A 21,795-nucleotide genomic window follows, 5' to 3' on the forward strand; every position below is an offset into this window, starting at 1 on the left:
TCTTTTATTTCTTGATGACACATTGCTCTGCATTAATGTTCCGTCTATTGCATAAGGTTTACAGTTTGGGTGTCATTTGAAACATGCTTGTGTATTTGCTTTAAAAAAGATATGTTAAAGTTTAAACCTTGGTGACTTTGACTCTGACGGTCAAACCTCAATCTGCTGCCAAATCCTCAGGTGATTGGGTTGAGATGAAGAGATAGTGCCTCACAGATCTTTTAAAACATATCTCTTTCTGGAATGTTCCCATGGCTGCATGCAGGCTACATCCGGACGTCTTTATTTGCACGTTACAGCCTCTGGCGGGGCACATCTCCAGGCTGCAATGACCACTAACCCAAAGTTCCCTCTCTTTCACCCAGCGGCCCAGAAGCTCTGTCACCTGCTGGGACTGAATGTGATGGAGTTCACCAGAGCCATTCTTTCCCCCCGCATCAAAGTGGGCCGGGACTATGTCCAGAAGGCCCAGACCAAAGAGCAGGTGAGGTGGTTCTCTTAGCAGTAATGTCAGAAACAGGCAGTCACTCAGAAACAGGCTCACCCTCCCATTCTGTCCTCAGGCGGACTTTGCGGTGGAGGCCCTGGCCAAGGCCACCTACGAGCGTCTGTTCCGCTGGCTGGTCCACCGCATCAACAAGGCCCTGGACCGCACCAAGAGACAGGGAGCCTCCTTCATCGGCATCCTGGACATCGCTGGCTTTGAGATCTTCGCGGTAAAAAAGTATTTGATGTGATCACCTCTTTTTGCCGGACCGCGTAAGCGGAGCCGTCCTAGAAGAGTGAATGTCTCTCACTGAGTCCGTCCGTCCTTCCCTGACTGACTGAGTGACTGACTGGCTGACCCTTGTTAAATAGCGTAGTGGTTAGAGGCGCGGGCTACGGAACAACAGGTCCCCCGTTCGAATCCTGTAGCAGTCAACACACATGATGCCTGAGGTTCACGACAGACAGAAACTTTGCTGGCTATAACTTTATGTAGCTACGTAATAAGAAGCCTGAAATAAAACTATTCTGGTGGATATTAGGATTTGTTCAGGAAAGACAAACACTTCGCTGCCTACATGATTCTCTCATCTTTTCACTTGACAAAAAAAGTCAGTAATAAATATATCGTCACCTATATTGATAGATACTCAATGTCATTCACGAATGGCTTATTAGCTGTTAAAATGGCCAGTGGTAAAAGAGGATTTGTTCAGAATAGACAAAAACTTCACTGGCTACAACCTTCTGTAGCTATGGGAAGCCTAAAATGAAACTGTTTACTGTAGTGATGGACAAACAAGGCTTCAATAGCGTTATGCTGGCAGCCCTCAGATTTTCATTATCACAATAAAAGCCATCATTGACATTTAGAAGGCCATATAGTTAACAATCTAGTATGTAAAAAAGAACAAACAAGAATAACATTGGAACGGACATTAAACATAAAATGACAGACTAAATTGACAGAATAGGTGAACTATATCGCCTTATATAATTCAATCATGGCTTTTATTTTGAAAAAGAAAATCTGAGTTAGAGCTGCTTGCATAATATCCTGCTGCTACAAGAACGGCCATCACTAGTTTACTGTAATATTGCAACTATTTCTGGTGGATTTTTGAATTATGTCTTAGCATTTCTTCAGGATAGTCAAACACTTTGCTAGCTACACGATTCTCTCTTCTTTTCACTTGACGTAAAAGTCTGTTATCATCACCTATATTGATACAGTAGTTATTGTATCAATGTCATTCATGAATGGCAAATAAGCTGTTAAAACGGCCAGTGGCAAAAGCCATACAGTTAATAAATGCTATTTGTGATGGAAGTAAACTTCATAAGAAACGTTACTCTGTTTAACACGATGGTTAATGGTGTCTAATTAAATATTCAAACTTGATCGTGATCTTAATGCATGACAACATAATATAATGTCAATATGCTATACTGACACCCGGCAAACGGTCAGCTCTGTGGTGCTGTGGTTAAAGACACAGCCTTTCAGATGGGTGACCTAGGTTAGAATCTAGAGAGGGCAGCCATGATCAACACTTTCTATTGCGGGCCGGCTGAACTAGGCTTGCCTGGTTTCTTGTTAAAAATAGAATGTCCCAACAACTGTCTTGTCATTTTGATCTGTAATAGCAATGACTCTAATCTCTCTGCCTCTCCGTTAGCTGAACTCGTTTGAGCAGCTGTGCATCAACTACACCAACGAGAAGCTCCAGCAGCTGTTCAACCACACCATGTTCATCCTGGAGCAGGAGGAGTACCAGAGGGAGGGCATCGAGTGGAGCTTCATCGACTTTGGCCTGGACCTGCAGCCCTGCATCGACCTCATTGAGAAGCCAGTGAGTTATTCATCTTTACCCATATGCATGTGTTGGTGTGATGCTAAGTATTACGCCTGAGGGACATAATTAAATAATGGATCATTAAATAATGCTATTTCTCCTTAATTCCTGAAGACCAACCCTCCAGGTGTTCTGGCCCTGTTGGATGAGGAGTGCTGGTTCCCCAAGGCCACTGATAAGACATTTGTGGAGAAGGTTCTCCAGGAGCAGGGCACCCACCCCAAGTTCCAGAAGCCCCGACAGCTGAAGGACAAGGCTGACTTCTGCATCATCCACTATGCTGGCCGGGTAAGTCCATGCCCACCCAGAGCCTGGGGTCTCAATAAAGAAGAAATTACTTCCTCTCATATTTTCCTCTCATAGCCGTTGAAAAGGTTAATTATGATGGTTACCATGTGAGGCCCTCATCACCCTGTGTCTGGTGAAGGCCTCCTGTGTCTGGCTAAGACCTCCTGTGTCTGGCGAAGGCCTCCTGTGTCTGGCGAAGGCCTCCTGTGTCTGGTGGGGCCTGTTTTTACTTTTCTGTTGCTTTGTCATTTTAGGGGTTGGAATGGTGGACTGACAAAACGTTGTTGAATTGTTGTTCAGCTCCGTAATAACTTCAGAAACATGTTTTCCAGGTGTTGGATTTGAGCTATGTTGTTACTGGACAGTGTTTTTTTTGCTGCCCTGGAGGCAGCGGACATGCCTTCTCTAAATTGAACAAGTCATTGCCTTAGCACAAAAGCTCAGTTGTGCTCTTATTCTCAACATCTTGTTCACATTGGTGTGAGACTGAATCCCATCTGGAAGAGGGTCTGTGTACATTCCAGGCCAAATTCCCCATACAACAGAAAGTGGATATAATCTCCAATCACTGTTTTCATTAGTTTAGAGCTTCAGATTGACATTTTCATCTAATCACAGCACCAGATTCATAGTAGACCCATGATAAGACTGCTGAGCATGGGCTTTTGTTCAAGTTCCTTCTCTCTAGAATAGGCAGCTTTTTCACTGGATCCAACATGAACGTTGGTGAGAAGTAGAAACAGAAGCTAGTTTACCCTGTTTTCCGGGTAAAACAGGACTAAGATGATGTCTGTCTCCTCAGGTGGACTACAAGGCAGACGAGTGGCTGATGAAGAACATGGACCCTCTGAACGACAACGTGGCCACGCTGTTGCACCAGTCTGCTGACAAGTTTGTGGCTGAGCTCTGGAAGGATGGTGAGTCCCCCTGAGTCTTAGACCACCATTTGTCTAGGTCTTGCTTGTTATGTAAAAGTGTTGGAGGATATCTTAAAAAACGTGAAACTTGGGACAGGAGCCGATATGGTATGAGTATTTGTATAGCATGAGTCCATTATACTTTTTTGTGGTTCATTTTTAACGGTTTGCTACGCTCTGATGAGTATTGCCAGTCGCAACATTTTGTGTTTGTGAGGTAACCTGAAATATTCTATTGTAAATCTGCCCTTTTGTCGAATCTGCTTGTTTTGAAAAGGATTAAGATGAACACTGAAATATTCTTAATCAAATGATCCAAAACGGACCCACTCACCTTTGGAGGATGCAGCATCCAACGGCAAGCCCACTCTTGGTCGACCTGTCGTTTGTTTATTAGCCATTACAGTGAATGAGATTATATGAAACATGCTATAGATGCTATTGAACATGCTATGAAAATATATGTTGCATTATTGATCTGTCAGCTAAATGGGGAGAAGATAACACAAGAGGTGCCTGAAGCTATATGGCTGTACTCTTATGTCACTGTGCTTTGATTATCCCACCATCCTGGTAACAGTAACTTGTCTATGTCCTTTACAGTGCACTGTACGGATTAACATAATAATGTGTTTGAGGATGATTCTCTCCACGCATGGGTGTGTAAATGTTCCTTAAAACCTCCTCTCTGTTTCTGGGCTGTAGACATTCAGACCTTTCAGAGAGCCTCTTTCTATGACAAAGCCTCTGGTCTCCTTGAGCCTCCAGGTGAATGCCGCGGACGCTGCTCACGCCGTAGCTGCTGTACTCTAGGGTTCTTCCTGCTTGCTCATGGCTGCCCTCTACACCCCCTGAAGGACCCATCGCACCCAGGCTTTGCATGTTCCTAAATGCACTGTTGCTAACCTAGACGGTACCTCTGAGCAACGCTGATTTGTCTGGCGCATTTCTGTCTCGATCTTGATTTTAGCTCAGATCTCTTTGTTTATTTGGGATACCTGTGAAAGGAAACAACAGGATTGTTTGGCAGTCCCGTGTACGTAGCAACGCACTTTATCTGAGGAAGAATGCTGGCATGGAATATCTGCAGCACAGCTGTTGTGGTGGAAAATGCCTGGACTTTAGCAAGGCCATGTGTGTTTAATGCATTCGACAGTCATCTGTAAGTTGAGCTCAGTAAGGCATGGACTTGACAGGAGAGTGATGGATAATGTAATATGACTGACATTCTCCACCACCTAATTTATCTGGATATTAAGCTACAGACCAGGAATTTTGTAATTCTTTTGGCATGAGCTAAGCTGGACTTTGGAAGGCTCATTCTATTTGTATTTTTTGTGCCTCAACCTGTAAGAAGCCAGCCCATGTCTGATCTTAAAGACAAAAAGTATATTTAAACAACGGAAATACGTCATTACCAAAACATTACCCAGTAGTTGGAATATGACATTGATTGGTGAAGAACAGATTCATTAGTCAGTCTAATCTTTTCTATACCTCTGCACGCATTCCTGGAACTGTTGTTTCTGATGCTGTATCAATCAGCTGTGTCAGGCTTGACTTTTGACCTATGGTAAGAATACACATGGTTCTGATGGCTCTCTAAATAAACCTAGCATTATAGTGACATTGGCCCTTTTCATAAGATGGCTTCACCCATCTATGAAGAATGTGCATGCTGATGTCAAGAGAGAGTCAGTAGCTCTATGAAGCCATGGTTTCCTAATGAGCCTCTAAGACCACATCAAAGAGGCATGGTGCCCTCCTGCCAGGGGAACAACTGACTGACCCCAACTGATGATTGTTGAACTCACTCTCAGTACGGTAGACACATATGTGGTTCTGATGTGTAGTCATACATACAGCTCTTTCAGTATGTATTGACCGCCGTTCATGTCATTCAATAGCTTAGTTCAGTCTGGCTGCGGATCCGATTTCTCCCATCTTTGGAACATAAGGTATTTCTCTGCCTAAAGATCCAGATGCTTCTGCACACATGCAGATCATGTTCTGCGCTTTTATTCACTCTCTATCTGCTCTTCACCTAGTTGCTGTTTGTCATTGTGAATAACAGACACCTTTTTTAAACCTCCGGTTTTGGGCTGGATGTGTAACATGTTGTTATCACATGCCTCGTTATCATTCCTCAGTTAGCCATGACATTCCAAGTTTGAAAGTGACCGGTACACATTTATGGGGCTCATTTAGGCGCATACATGACGAAGTACTCCATTTATGGGGACCCGTTAGGGCTCGACAGCGCCACTTTTACAATCAGTGGCCAGAAATCAGAGAATGCAACTTTGTTTCTCATGTTATCTGCTAAATCTTTCTTTTCCGTTTTTCACTTTTATAACTGTGTTTTTGATCCACCTGATAATGTAGGACATGTCTATTTAACAAATAAAATGGCCAAACAAAATCCATGTGTTTATCAATGTTCTATTGTAAGCTATTGCTATCTGCAAGTTTACCCAACAGAATTATGTAATGTCTCGACTCTTCTTCGATATGTCTAGGAAATTGTAATCTAAATATGTCAATCTAGCATTTTATTCTCTCTCCCGTAATGTAAATAAGCCCCAGAGTGACTGGCTGAAAAATAACACTACTTTGAAAGCTTTTCAGCCACCTGTTTTGACAGTATTTCCAGTGATGATGAAAACATTTGATTGAATCACTATTTAGAATGCCTGTCTTGCTTGCATGTGGTATGCTGCAGGTTGGGGAAATGATCAATGATCATTGATTATCATGCAAGTACATCTTTTCCAGATGAGCCTATATGGATGAAACATCTCGAGTAAATAACATTTATTTTATTTGACCATGCTCAGTGGAATACAGACTTTTAGGCAAGATTTCATCTGTGAATTCACAATAATAATAGCTGCCGTTGCATTTTGTTTATGAGGATATTGCTGTTGAAGATCAATGAGACCTACTGCAAACGTTTTGTCACAGTTAGCCAAAATTATGGGAAGTTGGCTACTGGTTTAATATTTAACATCTGTATTTAATATCATAATTTATGCTGTTTATTACTCCCCTTTAAACATATTGAAGCACTATATGTAACACTAGCCCAGTGCTCAGACCACTCAGTAACACTAGCCCAGTGCTCAGACCGCTCAGTAACACCAGCCCGGTGCTAAGACCGCTCAGTAACACTGGCCTAGTGCACAGACCACTCAGTAACACCAGCCTGGTGCACAGACCGCTCAGTAACACTAGCCCGGTGCTAAGACCGCTCAGTAACACTGGCCTAGTGCACAGACCACTCAGTAACACCAGCCTGGTGCACAGACCGCTCAGTAACACTAGCCCGGTGCTAAGACCGCTCAGTAACACTGGCCTAGTGCACAGACCACTCAGTAACACCAGCCTGGTGCACAGACCACTCAGTAACACTGGCCAAGTGCACAGACCACTCAGTAACACTGGCCTAGTGCACAGACCGCTCAGTAACACTAGCCCAGTGCTCAGACCACTCAGTAACACTGGCCAAGTGCTCAGACCGCTCAGTAACACTACCCTGGTGCACAGACCGCTCAGTAACACTACCCTGGTGCACAGACCGCTCAGTAACACTGGCCCAGTGCTCAGACCGCTCAGTAACACTAGCCTAGTGCACAGACCGCTCAGTAACACTAGCCCAGTGCTCAGACCGCTCAGTAACACTAGCCCAGTGCTCAGACCACTCAGTAACACTAGCCTGGTGCACAGACCGCTCAGTAACACTAGCCCAGTGCTCAGACCGCTCAGTAACACTAGCCTGGTGCACAGACCGCTCAGTAACACTAGCCCAGTGCTCAGACCGCTCAGTAACACTAGCCTGGTGCACAGACCGCTCAGTAACACTAGCCCAGTGCTCAGACCGCTCAGTAACACTAGCCTGGTGCTCAGACCGCTCAGTAACACTAGCCCAGTGCTCAGACCGCTCAGTAACACTAGCCTGGTGCACAGACCGCTCAGTAACACTAGACCAGTGCTCAGACCGCTCAGTAACACTAGACCAGCGCTCAGACCGCTCAGTAACACTAGACCAGCGCTCAGACCGCTCAGTAACACTGGCCTAGTGCACAGACCGCTCAGTAACACTACCCTGGTGCACAGACCGCTCAGTAACACTGGCCCAGCACTCAGACTTCCTGCTGCCATTTGTCATACATTGTACAGTTTGTCTGCTGTCTTAGCTAAAGTTTGCAGTTACGGTGAAAGAACAACATTATAAAAACTGCCTGTCTGTTTCTTACTTGTGACTGATAAGCTGTCAAAACAGCTTTCTTAAATATATTGAATGTTTGTGTCAAACATGTCTACATCACAGTGTTTTGAAGTGTGTAGACACCAACACTAAGGCGCCTGATCATTGCCGCTTTGGGTCTGGAAGCAGCAGCCAATTTGAGTCATCTGTCAGCCTCCAGCCAGTGTTTGAAATGAAAGAAAAAGCATTCAGTCGCCTAAATATCTTGCCTAAACGAACTTCCTGTTTGAGTGGAACTTTCCCATACCAGACAGGGGTGGGTGGATGGGGAAGCGGCTGCCTCCATGGCAGCAGAGAGATCAGGATTTACCTAACACGTGTGCAGGAGCATCTGGATCTTGAATCTGGAACAGGAAAAATCTGAGAAAAGCCTGATTCACAGCCACTCCTGTGTATTGAACATGTAGTCATGCCAGGGCAAGAGCCCATTCACCCACTCTGGCTCTTGATCTGGTCGTGTACATGTTCTTATGCCTAGACTACCCCATCATTCCTGGCCTTGCCTCTAGTCCTCTGCCTGTTAAATGTATGTGTTTAGTTCACGCACCAGTCTCTTCGGTCTAGCATCATGTACCTGTCTAACTCTGTCCTTGGCTCCTGTCCCTCTTTCTGCTGACAGTGGATCGCATCGTGGGTCTGGACCAGGTAGCAGGGATGAATGAGACAGCTTTTGGCGCGGCCTATAAGACCAAGAAGGGCATGTTCCGCACAGTGGGCCAGCTCTACAAGGAGTCCCTCACCAAGCTGATGGCCACACTGAGGAACACCAACCCCAACTTTGTCCGCTGCATCATCCCCAACCACGAGAAGAGGGTACACTAATCAGACTTTAGCCAAGTGGAGATTTAGCATCTCTGTGGGCTTATTAGGTGATGCCTGAAGTATTCCAGGCGATTTAGATTAGACGTGATTGTTTCTGAAGCAAAACCCAGAAATTACGGTTATAAAACTATTGTATTCATATTGTGAGTATGGTTTGTCCAGTCTGTATGTTATCCTGACTGTGGAAAGATCTCATATTGCACAAAATGGATTTGGAGCAGCCTTTGTTGTTTCCAGTGTTTTCTGTGTGAAAGTTGAATTTACAGTAATTAAAGGAATTCACCTTTGTGTTAGTTCAAAATAATCTCCTTAAAATAATGCTTTGTAATATATCGTACAATATATCGTACCTCTCCATAAGTGCTCACTTCAATGTACCCCTCCCTCCTCACAGGCTGGTAAACTGGACCCCCACCTGGTTCTGGACCAGCTGAGGTGTAATGGAGTTCTGGAGGGCATCCGTATCTGTAGACAAGGCTTCCCCAACCGTATCGTCTTCCAGGAGTTCAGACAGAGGTACCGGGTGACACCTCACACCGAAGAATGTTTGTCCTTTTTGCCTGATAAGTTCCTGTGTTCGCTTGTGTGAGAAAGGTCACAGAGGTCAGTGTGTCAGTGTTGTCCTGACTACGGTCGTGGAGCTGTTCTATTTCTGAACACTGAGGCCTCTGCTGACCGGAGACATCTTTGCTCTCCTCACACCCTGGTGCTAGTCAGCATGGAGGTGCAATGATGCCCTCTGGTCATCCTCTCTGTTGCCAGGTATGAGATCCTCACTCCCACCGCCATCCCCAAGGGCTTCATGGACGGCAAGCAGGCCTGTGAGAGAATGGTGAGTGTGTCTGTGTCTCTACTGTGGCTGGCATGTTGAATACTTGGAGGAGACTGTTCATCCTCTTCCAAGCTGTATTAAACATTTTAAATGTACAGTACGTGTAGGTCATCATTTAATCAATGACATTTACAAATATGACCAATTTTATCTTTAGATACGAGCGCTGGAGCTGGACCTCAACCTGTTCAGGATTGGTCAGAGTAAGATCTTCTTCCGAGCTGGGGTACTGGCTCACCTGGAGGAGGAGAGGGACCTGAAAATCACTGATATCATCATCTACTTCCAGTCTGTGTGTCGGGGATACCTGGCACGCAAGTGAGTCTGCTTTTCTCAATGTTCAATTAGCAGTGGCCATTACAAATCTACATAGTTTGCAAGATCAGAGGTCCTGTCCCTATTTGTAAACATTTCCACTCTATTGAATTCACACAGAAATCAACAAACATCAAAATAACATTTTTATTTTCCTCTTGTGATGTGTGTAGCAGCCAATAATGTAATAACTACCGTTAATGTAAGAATTGTCAATACATTTTCCATTCTTAACGTAATAAAAGTCAATAATGTAATAACTTGCCAATAATGTAATAACTTTTCTGAACCAATAACATAATAACTTTTTGCCCATAATGTGATAAGTTCTTACATTATTGTCTGGCTATTACATTGTTGGCTGGGTTAATAAAAAATAATAAATGTTTTAATAATTGTAGCCAATAATGTAATATATACTTATATCACTGTGTTTAATGTCCTAAAACACACAAAACACACTCTTCTCTTAGTTGCATGGTGTTTTTACGTTTTGTCCTTTATTTTAGGATTAATGACCATTTCAAATTATTCGTTGTAGGTACAGTAGCAGAGAGGCCCTATCAAATTGACCAAAAATACAGAAAATGAATAGACACAATCCATTATTCAATCTTCCATTTACATCCCAAAAGGGCCTCTTTGAGACCTCTCTAATGTCTAACCCTATTTCACAAAATTAACTAAAACCCTATTTTAACTCTATTATTCCAGGTGGATATTGATATATTATTTGGAACATGCTATGACACATCATGTGAAGTGTAAATGTCAACTACATCATTTTAATGTTTTCAGATAATCATGTATTTACATCCCAATAGGGCCTCTAAAAGACCTCTCTTAACCCCTAACCATAAATAACCCTAAATGCACAAAGCAGACAATGCTGCAAAAATATCAATAGGTAGCATTTCCAAACTGGTAACTTAACTACTAGACACTTTTATCTATAAGATATTACAGTATAAGTCAAAATTACTGTGGAACTGTGAGGTTATTGATCCTGCAAATTCTGCTTCAAAATGTTAAATTAATCTTTATGGAATGACCCATGACCTCTGTGTAAATGAAAGCTTGGGAGTTGATACTTGTGCTTTGGATTTGTCAACTGGGGGCTACACCTAAAGGAATGGGTGAAGCGGCTTACCTGTATCTGGTTAGAGTTTAGAGAGGTCTCTTAGAGGCCCTATTGGGATGTAAAGGCATGATTATCTAACAACAAAACAAGAAATGTAACTGTCATTCACACTTTACATTGTATGTTACAGCAAGTTCTACAATAAACTTCAAAGCTATTTTATAGAAAGCATAGTTTCAACAGTTTTTGTTAATTTAAAAAAATAGTCTCCAAGATGCCCTATTTTCTTAAATGTAGTTATTTTCTCTGTGTCTTTCCTAAAACAGCAAATGTGTAAACTTATCTGTAATGAATAATGGATTGTCTCTATTAATTTCCTGTATTTTTGGACCATCTGATAGGGCCCCTCTGCAACTTAAAATGCATAGTTTGAAATGGTCATACATTTGTCAAATGACAAAACATTTTAAAACTGCATGCAACTAACAGAAGAGTTCTAAGGAACATGCTGACAAAGTTAGACAGCATGAAGTCAATGCCTTCAAACATCAGATGGATGTACGATCATGAAATCTACCACGAGGATTTCCGCCCGTTTATGACAAATACTAATTACCATGGAGAGAATGAGAGAGAACAATCTGATTACTACTGTATGTGCAAAAGGTTATTACGTTATTGGTTCATTACTGACTTTTATTACATTCAGAATGGAAAATGTGTCATTATGTCATTACATTGTTTGTGGCTACAATGTGTCAGATAAATCCCCAGCTGAAGACTGGTGTCCTTATACATGCAACATTAAGCCCATTTCTGCCATTGCCAGGTTGAGTTTGACCTGTCATTATAAACATTTCTACATTTGTCATGTTATCGGTAATAGACAAATCGTACAAGCCACAGAATAAAATAAAAGTAAATCAATCCATTAGTGGCCGGTGGAGTTTTGCGGCCTTCAAACATCGGCTTGCACATCGCTAATTCGGCGGTCCTTCATTTCCTCATGTCCTTTCTACAGCATGTCTTGAGACAGAAAAACGCCACAATGATAGACAGTGTCCTCTTTGACCATCGTGGTATGCCTGACCATACGTCTGGACTCCCTCCTCACAGGGCATTTGCTAAGAAGCAGCAGCAGCTGAGTTGTCTGAAGGTTCTTCAGAGGAACTGTTCTGCCTACCTGAAACTGAAGCACTGGCAGTGGTGGAGACTCTTCACCAAGGTGGGTCTCCAGAACAAAGAGCTTTTTACTGGGGGGCCCTGTCTCTATTTATTGCCAAATGCATCTTCTGAGCACTTGCTTTTGAACATGGCCAGCAGTGGCTGACCCAGGGTTCTGTCCCGTCCTCCAGGTGAAGCCCCTGCTGCAGGTGACCAGGCAGGAGGAGGAGATGCAGGCCAAGGATGACGAGCTGTTAAAGGTGAAGGAGAAGCAGACCAAGGTGGAGGGGGAGCTGATGGAGATGGAGAGAAAGCACTCCCAGGTCAGTGTCTAGCCCACACCAACTCCAGTAGGCTGGGCCTAAACCCTTGATCCCTTTATGAACCTCAGTCCTGGAATGTAGCGTTCATACCACCTCCATGTTTGCATTGTGCAGCTGATGGAGGAGAAGAACATCCTAGCAGAGCAGCTCCAGGCGGAGACGGAGCTGTTCGCTGAGGCTGAGGAGATGAGGGCTCGTCTGGCCGCTAAGAAGCAGGAGCTGGAGGAGATCCTCCATGACCTGGAATCCAGAGTGGAGGAGGAGGAGGAGAGGAACCAGGGCCTGCAGAACGAGAAGAAGAAGATGCAGTCTCATATCCAGGACCTGGAGGAACAGCTGGACGAGGAGGAGGCAGCCAGGCAGAAGCTCCAGCTTGAAAAGGTGACGGCCGAGGCCAAGATGAAGAAGTTCGAGGAGGACATCCTGCTCCTGGAGGACCAGAACTCCAAGTTCCTTAAGGTGAGTGGGGAGATAAGGTTGGCCAAGGTTCTTACATTACCATATTTATATGTGGGATATCACTTTTAAAACAACACAAAAATTATAGGAGGATCGCTTTAGTGGTATTCATGATTAATTCTATTTTTTTATCTAAACATTCTGATTTGTATTTTCTCCATCAGGAGAAGAAACTTCTGGAGGACCGTGTCAATGAGATGATGTCCCAGCTGACTGAAGAAGAGGAGAAAGCCAAGAACCTGGGCAAGACCAAAAACAAACAGGAAGTGATGATGGTGGACCTGGAAGGTAGGTTCTCCCTGACCTGCAAGTAGTTCAGAGGAGTACGTGCAGACACTATAACAACACATGTCCCCTTACCTTCTTCCTCAAGATCGACTGAAGAAGGAGGAGAAGACACGTCAGGAGCTGGAGAAGGCCAAGAGGAAGCTGGATGGAGAGACCACAGATCTGCAGGACCAGATAGCTGAGCTGCAGGCTCAGATCGAGGAGCTGAAGTTGCAGCTGGCCAAGAAGGAGGAAGAGCTGCAAGCTTTACAGGCCAGGTGAGAGAAGATAACTGGGGATGTAGTTCAGCTGTTTTTTGCCATTTGAAGGTGTTTCACTGATCGGAAGTGTGATTTCCCAGAATGACTAACTAATCATTGATCAATTAGTTCATCACTAATCACTGATCAAGCAACAGTGTTGGGTCAACATCAACCTGACACCTGTTTAATTGTCTCAATATCTGTCTCAGTTTGTAAATTTCTATGCCGTTTCTCTGTCAATGTTAGGTCAGGTCTATGGTCGGTTCAGTCTTGAAATGGTCATCTTGGAGTCCTGCTTGTTTGTTATACTGTATTTAACTGTTATCTAACCACGTAAGTCAGCAGCTGAGAACCAATTCCCATTTTCATGGATGACCAACTGCAAGGCATCCAACTGCAACAAGGCTAGGCAACACACAGAGCCGCATAACATTTAGAAATACGAATAGAAACAAACACCATAATCAATAACCGTAACTGTATACTAAATAGAGCAAGGTGTTCAGGTTTGATGAATTCATCAGGTGCCTTGATTGAATTACTTCCTGTTTCATTTGGTTTTGAAGGAGTCAGATGAAAGTGATGAAATTGTCAAGCTTAAAGGTTTTTTCCATTTTCTCCAGTCTTTGGCAATGGTAAACTGGAATCCAAAGGAACTGTAGGTTTTAGGAGGGACCAGAGATATAAAGCACTGGTTATTATTGGAATGGAACATGTTAAGGAGTGAGTTAATGTAGATGGGGCAATAACCTTAAAGGGACTTGTGAGAGTTGGTACCAGTGAGTCAGGCATTGTGTATGTGGCAAGGGGCCAGTTACCCAGAGAATAAAGGTCACAGTGTTGAAGGGGGTTCTGATGACAAAGCAGATCCCAGGATGTTAAATAAAATCACATTAATTAAGAGCTCTAACACCATGCCACTGACCCAGACAAGGTGTCCCTGTTTATTACATGATATACTGCCATCCAGTGGGAAAGACATGCATTGCAACTTGGATTGACCATTTATGCATATACGGTTTAGTGCGAAAGTATTCATACCAATGCCAAATTTTGAACCATAGTGACATTTTATTTGACCAATAGGTTTCTTCTGGCAGGAAATGACATAAACAAGTGACAAAACACGTTAAGACATTGTGCTGGAGATACAAGTGAATAATGTAACTATTTCAGTTTTTTCAAATTTTTACAAAAAGTGCCATGTCCAACATTATTCATACCCCTTGAAATTGTTGCAAATTTGAGAAAATGCATATTTCTTTACCATTTAAAATACTCTTGTAATTTCCACCATAAAAGAGCATTCTAATCACCTATAAATTGAGAACAGCTGACCAGCAGTAGTTCTCTAGTCAGTTACAGTGTGGAGAACAAGTATTTGATACACTGCCGATTTTGAAGGTTTTCCCACTTACAAAGCATGTATGACATTGTATGGTTTTTAAGTAATTAATTTGCATTTTATTGCATGACATAAGTATTTGATACATCAGAAAATCAGAACTTAATATTTGCTACAGAAACCTTTGTTTGCATTTACAGAGATCATATGTTTCCTGTAGTTCTTGACCAGGTCCCACTCCTCCATACAGACCTTCTCCAGATCCTTCAGGTTTCGGGGCTGTCACTGGGCAATATGTACTTTCAGCTCCCTCCAAAGATTTTCTATTGGGTTCAGGTCTGGAGACTGGCTAGGCCACTCCAGGACCTTAAGATGCTTCTTACAGAGCCACTCCTTAGTTGCCCTGGCTGTGTGTTTCGGGTCGTTGTCATCTTCAATGCTCTTACTGAGGGAAGGAGGTAGTTGGCCAAGATCTCACAATACATGGCCCCATCCATCCTCCCCTCAATACGGTGCAGTCGTCCTGTCCCCTTTGCAGAAAAGCATCCCCAAAGAATGATGTTTCCACCTCCATGCTTCACGGTTGGGATGGTGTTCTTGTGGTTGTACTCATCCTTCTTCCTCCAAACACGACGAGTGGAGTTTAGACCAAACAGCATTATTTTCGTCATCAGACCACTTGACCTTCTCCCATTCCTTCTCTGGATCATCCAGATGGTCATTGGCAAACTTCAGACAGGCCTGGACATGTGCTGGCTTGAGCAGTGGGACCTTGCGTGAGCTGCAGGATTTTAATCCAAGACGGCTTAGTGTGTTACTAATGGTTTTCTTTGAGACTGTGGTCCCAGCTCTCTTCAGGTCATTGACCAGGTCCTGCCGTGTAGTTCTGGGCTGATCCCTCACCTTCCTCATGATCATTGATGCCCCACAAGGTGAGATCTTTCATGGAGCCCCAGACCGAGGGAGATTGAACGTCATCTTGAACTTCTTCCATTTTTTAATAATTGCACCAACAGTTGTTGCCTTCTCACCAAGCTGCTTGGCTATTGTCCTGTAGCCCATCCCAGCCTTGTGCAGGTCTACAATTTTATCCCTGATGTCCTTACACAGCTCTCTGGTCTTGGCCATTGTGGAAAGGTTGGAGTCTGTTTGATTGTGTGAACAGGTGTCTTTTATACAGGTAACGAGTTCAAACAGGTCGGTGAGAGCCGGAATTCATACTGGTTGGTAGGTGATCAAATACTTATGTCATGCAATAAAATGCAAATTAATTATAAAAAAATCATACAATGTGATCTTCTGGATTTTTGTTTTAGATTGTACCTATGATAAAAATTACAGACCTCTACATGCTTTGTATGTTGGAAAACCTGCAAAATCGGCAGTTTATCAAATACTTATCTCCACTGTACTAGTCAACTGAAAGTCATGGCTAAAAACAGAAATAGTTATGTTATTCATTTCTATCTCCACCACAATGTCTTACCGTGTTTTGTCACTTTTTTTATGTCATTTCCAGCCAGAAGAAACCTATTGTTCAAATAAAAATTCACTATGCCTCAAAATTTTGCATTGGTATGAATACTTTTCAGCTTAACTGTATGTAGGCCTAAATATGTTATATGATTAATTGTAATTTTACTACAATGTTTTGTCATGAATTCTTATAAGTATTTAAATGTGTGTTTGTGTGTGTCAGGGGAGATGATGAGGTGAACCAGAAGAACAATGCCCTGAAACAGGTGCGAGAGCTACAGGCCCAGCTGGCAGAGCTTCAGGAGGACTTGGAATCAGAGAAGATCTCCAGGAACAAGGCTGAGAAACTCAGGAGAGACCTGAGTGAGGAGCTGGAGGCTCTAAAAACAGAGCTGGAGGACACCCTGGACACCACTGCAACCCAGCAGGAGCTCAGGACCAAGCGAGAGCAGGAGGTGACCGAATTGAAGAAGGCCATCGATGAGGAGACAAAGAACCATGAGGCCCAGGTCCAGGAGATGAGACAGAGGCACTCCACTGCCCTGGAGGAGTTATCTGAGCAGCTGGAGCAAGCCAAGAGGGTGGGTGTGGCTTCACAATAACTACATGGTCATGTTGTAGACACACAGGAGTCTTTACAGGGATGAGCCAGTTGAGTGCTTCCTCTGATTTCACTTCTTTCTCTCTTGCATTGTGTTGCCTGAGCATGACTCCTATTGTAACATATTTTGGTTCATGCATCCAGTTCAAGGCCAACTTGGAGAAGAACAAGCAGAGTATGGAGGGCACCAACAAGGAGCTGGTTAGTGAGGTGAAGGTGCTGCAGCAGGCCAAGACAGAGTCAGAACACAAGAGGAAGAAGCTAGAAGCTCAGGTCCAGGAGTTCATGACCCGCTTCGCCGAGGGGGAGAAGACCAAGGGAGAGCTAGCCGAGCGCAACCACAAACTACAGGTGAGAGAGGCCCAGCAACACACACAAATACACCTTAACTTCTGATGGTCATGGTCTCTTAACTGGGCTGTGTCCTGTGTGCAGACAGAGCTGGATAACGTGTCTGCTTTACTGGAGGATGTAGAAAGAAAGGGAATGAAGCTGGCCAAAGATACCACCAGCCTGGAGAGTGTCTTACAGGACACACAGGTGAGGATGACTGGACACCAATAATTAGGTTCTATCTTAAATTCTGTTTTCCATGTCTGACCGTTTGTTTGTCTTTTCAGGAGCTTCTCCAGGAGGAGACGCGTCAGAAACTGAACTTGACCAGTCGTATCCGCCAGTTAGAGGAGGAGAAAAGCACCCTCCAGGAGCAGCAGGAGGAGGATGAGGAGGCTCGCAGGAACCTGGAGAAACAGCTGTGCACACTGCAAGCCCAGGTCAGCACAAGAACCGAACTCAATACTGATCATTAAGTGACATTAACATACTGTACCAACAACAAGGTAATGTATTCATCCAACATCATGTCATTTTAACTACCTGGATGAATAAAATAAAAAATAACATGTCGTTTCAATGTTAGTGCCTCTAATCCTGATCAATATACCAGCTTGGATAAACATCTAGGTTAAGACTAGTTTTTCTGACTTTTCCCTCAATTGTTTTGAGATATAGTTGAGATGTAGACAGGGATGGGCAGTATTTATGATAGGTGTATTTCAAATACATATTTCAAATACAAAATAGGATTTTGTTATTTGTATTTGGTGAAAATGGCTTCATATTTTGTATCAACATACAGAAGTCTACATGATTAAAAATGCTGCCTCTGATTGGTGCCTACACCATAATTTGCCCAGATTTGAGATCAGAACAGAACATTGATCCATCACTTTCTGATAAAGTTTCTTTATTATTATATTTATGATTAACAATCAAATGATTAGTTACTTAGAAACTAGTTGCTATGAATAAAGGTGCCATCAGTTGTATTCTTATGAATGACTTGTTTGTCATTGAGTCAGTGTTGCTGAGGCAAAGTAGGCCCTTCATTACCAAACACCAAGTAACTAAATTAGGATACAATTATGAGTCATTAGCAAACTGTTAGTTAAACATTAAACTGTTGATTGCTTTAATAATAAACTTCATCTGGGCGATCACATTTGTGAATATTTGATCTGTTAACTGGTTGCATATGTCAGATTTATCTAATGTCTCATTGGGCAGAGAAAAACTGTTGCTATCAAACATTGTCTACTGAGTCACTGTACTAGTGAAGGGATAGATCAAATAGGCTGAATGGAATCAACTGAGTCACTGTACTAGTGAAGGGATAGATCAAATAGGCTGATGAATGGAATCAACTGAGTCACTGTGCTAGTGAAGGGATAGATCAAATAGGCTGATGAATGGAATCAACTGAGTCACTGTACTAGTGAAGGGATAGATCAAATAGGCTGATGAATGGAATCAACTGAGTCACTGTACTAGTGAAGGGATAGATCAAATAGGCTTATGAATGGAATCAACTGAGTCACTGTACTAGTATTTCTAAAATAAAAAAAGACAGTAGTTTATTTTGATACACAAAAAATGCAGGTATTTGGTATCTTATTTTAAAATACATTTTGATGTATCTTTGCCCTCTCTGGATGTAGGTTTGTATAGGTAATTGTATGAGAATTATCCATTTCTATTTCAAAAGCAGTTGGTGAAGTAACAGTGACAAATAGATTATCCACCTCTGAAACTCAGCAAGAAGATCTCAAGAAGTGATGCCTTTTCAGGTGCTCTTGACTTGCAGTTTGCTATATACGTATAATAAAGTGAGCATCATTTTATTGCAGCTGGTTGAGACCAAGAAGAAGCTAGAGGATGATGTTGGGATGGTGGAGGGTCTAGAGGAGGGCCGGAGGAAACTGCAGAAGGACATGGAGATGACCACCCTGAAACTGGAAGAGAAGGCCATTGCCTTTGAGAAGATGGAGAAGACCAAGACCCGGCTGCAGCAGGAGCTAGACGACCTCATGGTGGACCTGGACCACCAGAGAACTATTGTCTCCAACCTGGAGAAGAAGCAGAAGAAGTTTGACCAGGTTTGACCAACCACTCTAATCAATCCATAATGATGGTAGCTGACGTAGCCTTAGGGCACAGTGTATGGACTGACATGGTGGAGACGGGTCTGTTCCCTCCTTTAGTCACTGTTTGTCCTGTGCTGTAGCTGCTGGCTGAGGAGAAGTCCATCTCGGCACGCTATGCTGAGGAGAGAGACAGGGCTGAGGCAGAGGCCAGAGAGAAGGAGACCAAGTCCCTGTCCCTGGCCCGGGCTCTGGAGGAGGCTCTGGAAGCCAAAGAGGAGTTTGAGAGACTCAACAAGCAGCTGAGGACTGAGATGGAGGACCTGATGAGCTCCAAGGATGACGTGGGCAAGAATGTGAGTGTCGCACTGAGTACCTGTCCTGTGTACAGCTGAGTGGAGAATTGCTGACACCTCTTACTGTCAGAGGGGCTGCTCTGTATCCTACCGACCTCTTCTCCACTCTTGTCCTTCAGGTCCATGAGCTGGAGAAGTCCAAGCGTGGCATGGAGCAGCAGCTGGAAGAGATGAGGACTCAGCTGGAGGAGCTGGAGGACGAGCTGCAGGCCACAGAGGACGCCAAGCTGCGTCTGGAGGTCAACATGCAGGCCATGAAGGCCCAGTATGAGAGAGACCTGGCAGGACGAGACGAGATGGGCGAGGAGAAGAAGAGACAGCTGGTCAAGCAGGTGCAGAGAGGACGCATCACTTCCATGCCAACAGCGATTGCTTTACTCCCTCACAAAACATATCAGGAAAAACATAGGTTGACATATGCTCAGAGAATGTCAGCCACCTCTCAAATTACTCTGTCCTGAACTCCTCAGGTTCGTGAGATTGAGGCAGAGCTGGAGGATGAAAGGAAGCAGAAAGCCCTGGCCGTGGGCGCCAAGAAGAAGCTGGAGATGGACCTAAAGGACATGGTGGGACAGATAGAGGGGGCCAACAAGGCCCGTGACGAAGCCATAAAACAGCTACGCAAACTACAGGTAGGAAACCAGACCACAAAACACAACATTTCATTTAAAAGATAAATGATTTCGGTCATTAATGGAATGTTCCATCTTCATCCCTTTCCCTCAGGCTCAGATGAAGGACTACCAGAGGGAGTTAGAGGACGCCCGGGCCTCTCGGGATGAGATATTCTCCCAGTCCAAGGAAAACGAGAAGAAGCTCAAGAGCCTGGAGGCAGAAGTTCTCCAGCTACATGAGGTATGCCAGGCTGTACTAGAGCTCCTGGTATACCTCTGTGTCTCCGTGAGCCGTTTCCTGTAGTCTAGACTGGCTGTGAGAAACGTTAGCCTGTGTTTGACACTTGTTTGACCTCTGCCCTGTAGGACCTGGCGGCATCAGAGAGGGCACGACGCCATGCCGAGCAGGAACGGGATGAGCTAGCGGATGAGATCTCCAACAGCACCTCCGGCAAGTCTGCCCTGATGGATGAGAAGAGGAGGCTGGAGGCTCGCATTGCTCAGCTGGAGGAGGAGCTGGAGGAGGAGCAGAGCAACATGGAGTTGCTGAACGACCGCTTCCGCAAAACCACCATGCAGGTACGGACCGAGGAGACCATCTAGTGTTAAGGGTAGACACCTGATTATTGTTATCATATTACCTTTGTTCCACGGACTCTTAGGAAAATAATTCACACAAAAAAAACAACAACTGCCATATTGGAGAACTCTTTTGTCTCTTCATCCTTCTTGCTCTTTATTCCTCTCTCATCCCCCTGCTCTCTCCCAGGCGGACAGCTTGACCTTGGAGCTGGTGTCAGAGCGCAGTGTGGCCCAGAAAAGTGAGAACGCACGGCAGCAGCTGGAGAGGCAGAACAAGGAGCTGCGGGCCAAGCTGGGCGAGCTGGAGGGCTCTGTAAAGAACCGGTTCAGGGCCTCCATCACTGCCCTGGAGGCCAAGATACTGCAGCTGGAGGAACAGTTGGAGCAGGAAGCAAAGTGAGACACAAACGCCACTATTTTTATAACATCTCCAAACCCTACCAGACAGGGCGTCTCCAGGGGAGCTCTTATGTAAAGGTTGTTGGAGAAGTTCTTTAATGGGATCAAAATGTTCTCATGAGTCGACACCAACATTGTGTCTGATGTGATAGTCTTTGGTACAGTAAGGTTCCTGTTCTGCCCAATGATCCCATCCCATTCCCCCTTACAGGGAGCGAGCAACAGCCAATAAGATTGTGAGACGGACCGAGAAGAAGTTGAAGGAGGTCTGCATGCAGGTGGAGGACGAGCGTCGCCATGCCGACCAGTTCAAGGAACAGGTGTGGAGCTTAGGAAATGGGCCCTTTCTGACAGCACTGGGCTTGGCAAGACTGCTGAATATTCTGACACAAGTATTGTATCACTGTTTGACCTCTGTCCCGTTGTGCTTCCGGACCGGGTCAGATGGAAAAGGCCAACTCGCGCATGAAGCAGCTCAAGAGGCAGTTGGAGGAGGCAGAGGAGGAGTCTACCAGGGCCAACGCCTACCGCAGGAAACTGCAGAGGGAGCTGGATGACGCAACCGAGGCCAGCGAGGGCCTCAGCCGCGAGGTCAACACGCTGAAGAGCCGTCTCAGGTTTGAGAGCCGTTTGACAGACAGTTCTTACACAGTGCACAAACG

The 21,795-nt window shown here is 44.3% G+C and overlaps 1 protein-coding gene across 3 annotated transcripts in view; it reads left to right on the forward strand.

The window, feature by feature from the left end:
* Nucleotides 1-21,795, forward strand: part of LOC105013423 (myosin-10) — a 69,146-nt gene that overhangs the window by 46,461 nt on the left and 890 nt on the right. For all 3 annotated transcript variants that reach the window (XM_010874949.5, XM_034295006.1, XM_034295007.1), the window contains 27 exons: nt 366-484; nt 564-716; nt 2,166-2,339; nt 2,457-2,630; nt 3,433-3,547; nt 8,434-8,627; nt 9,031-9,152; nt 9,399-9,468; nt 9,626-9,786; nt 11,981-12,089; nt 12,220-12,351; nt 12,466-12,810; nt 12,975-13,098; nt 13,184-13,355; nt 16,385-16,742; nt 16,907-17,113; nt 17,198-17,302; nt 17,383-17,535; nt 18,949-19,197; nt 19,326-19,538; nt 19,658-19,870; nt 20,009-20,170; nt 20,265-20,393; nt 20,519-20,731; nt 20,922-21,130; nt 21,345-21,453; nt 21,578-21,750. In XM_010874949.5, the coding sequence (XP_010873251.4) occupies nt 366-484; nt 564-716; nt 2,166-2,339; nt 2,457-2,630; nt 3,433-3,547; nt 8,434-8,627; nt 9,031-9,152; nt 9,399-9,468; nt 9,626-9,786; nt 11,981-12,089; nt 12,220-12,351; nt 12,466-12,810; nt 12,975-13,098; nt 13,184-13,355; nt 16,385-16,742; nt 16,907-17,113; nt 17,198-17,302; nt 17,383-17,535; nt 18,949-19,197; nt 19,326-19,538; nt 19,658-19,870; nt 20,009-20,170; nt 20,265-20,393; nt 20,519-20,731; nt 20,922-21,130; nt 21,345-21,453; nt 21,578-21,750 (4,657 nt within the window). The remainder of the gene's footprint in view (nt 1-365; nt 485-563; nt 717-2,165; nt 2,340-2,456; nt 2,631-3,432; nt 3,548-8,433; nt 8,628-9,030; nt 9,153-9,398; nt 9,469-9,625; nt 9,787-11,980; nt 12,090-12,219; nt 12,352-12,465; nt 12,811-12,974; nt 13,099-13,183; nt 13,356-16,384; nt 16,743-16,906; nt 17,114-17,197; nt 17,303-17,382; nt 17,536-18,948; nt 19,198-19,325; nt 19,539-19,657; nt 19,871-20,008; nt 20,171-20,264; nt 20,394-20,518; nt 20,732-20,921; nt 21,131-21,344; nt 21,454-21,577; nt 21,751-21,795) is intronic.

The sequence above is a fragment of the Esox lucius genome, chromosome 11 (assembly GCF_011004845.1).
Source record: "Esox lucius isolate fEsoLuc1 chromosome 11, fEsoLuc1.pri, whole genome shotgun sequence".
NCBI classification, from domain to species: Eukaryota; Metazoa; Chordata; class Actinopteri; order Esociformes; family Esocidae; genus Esox; species Esox lucius.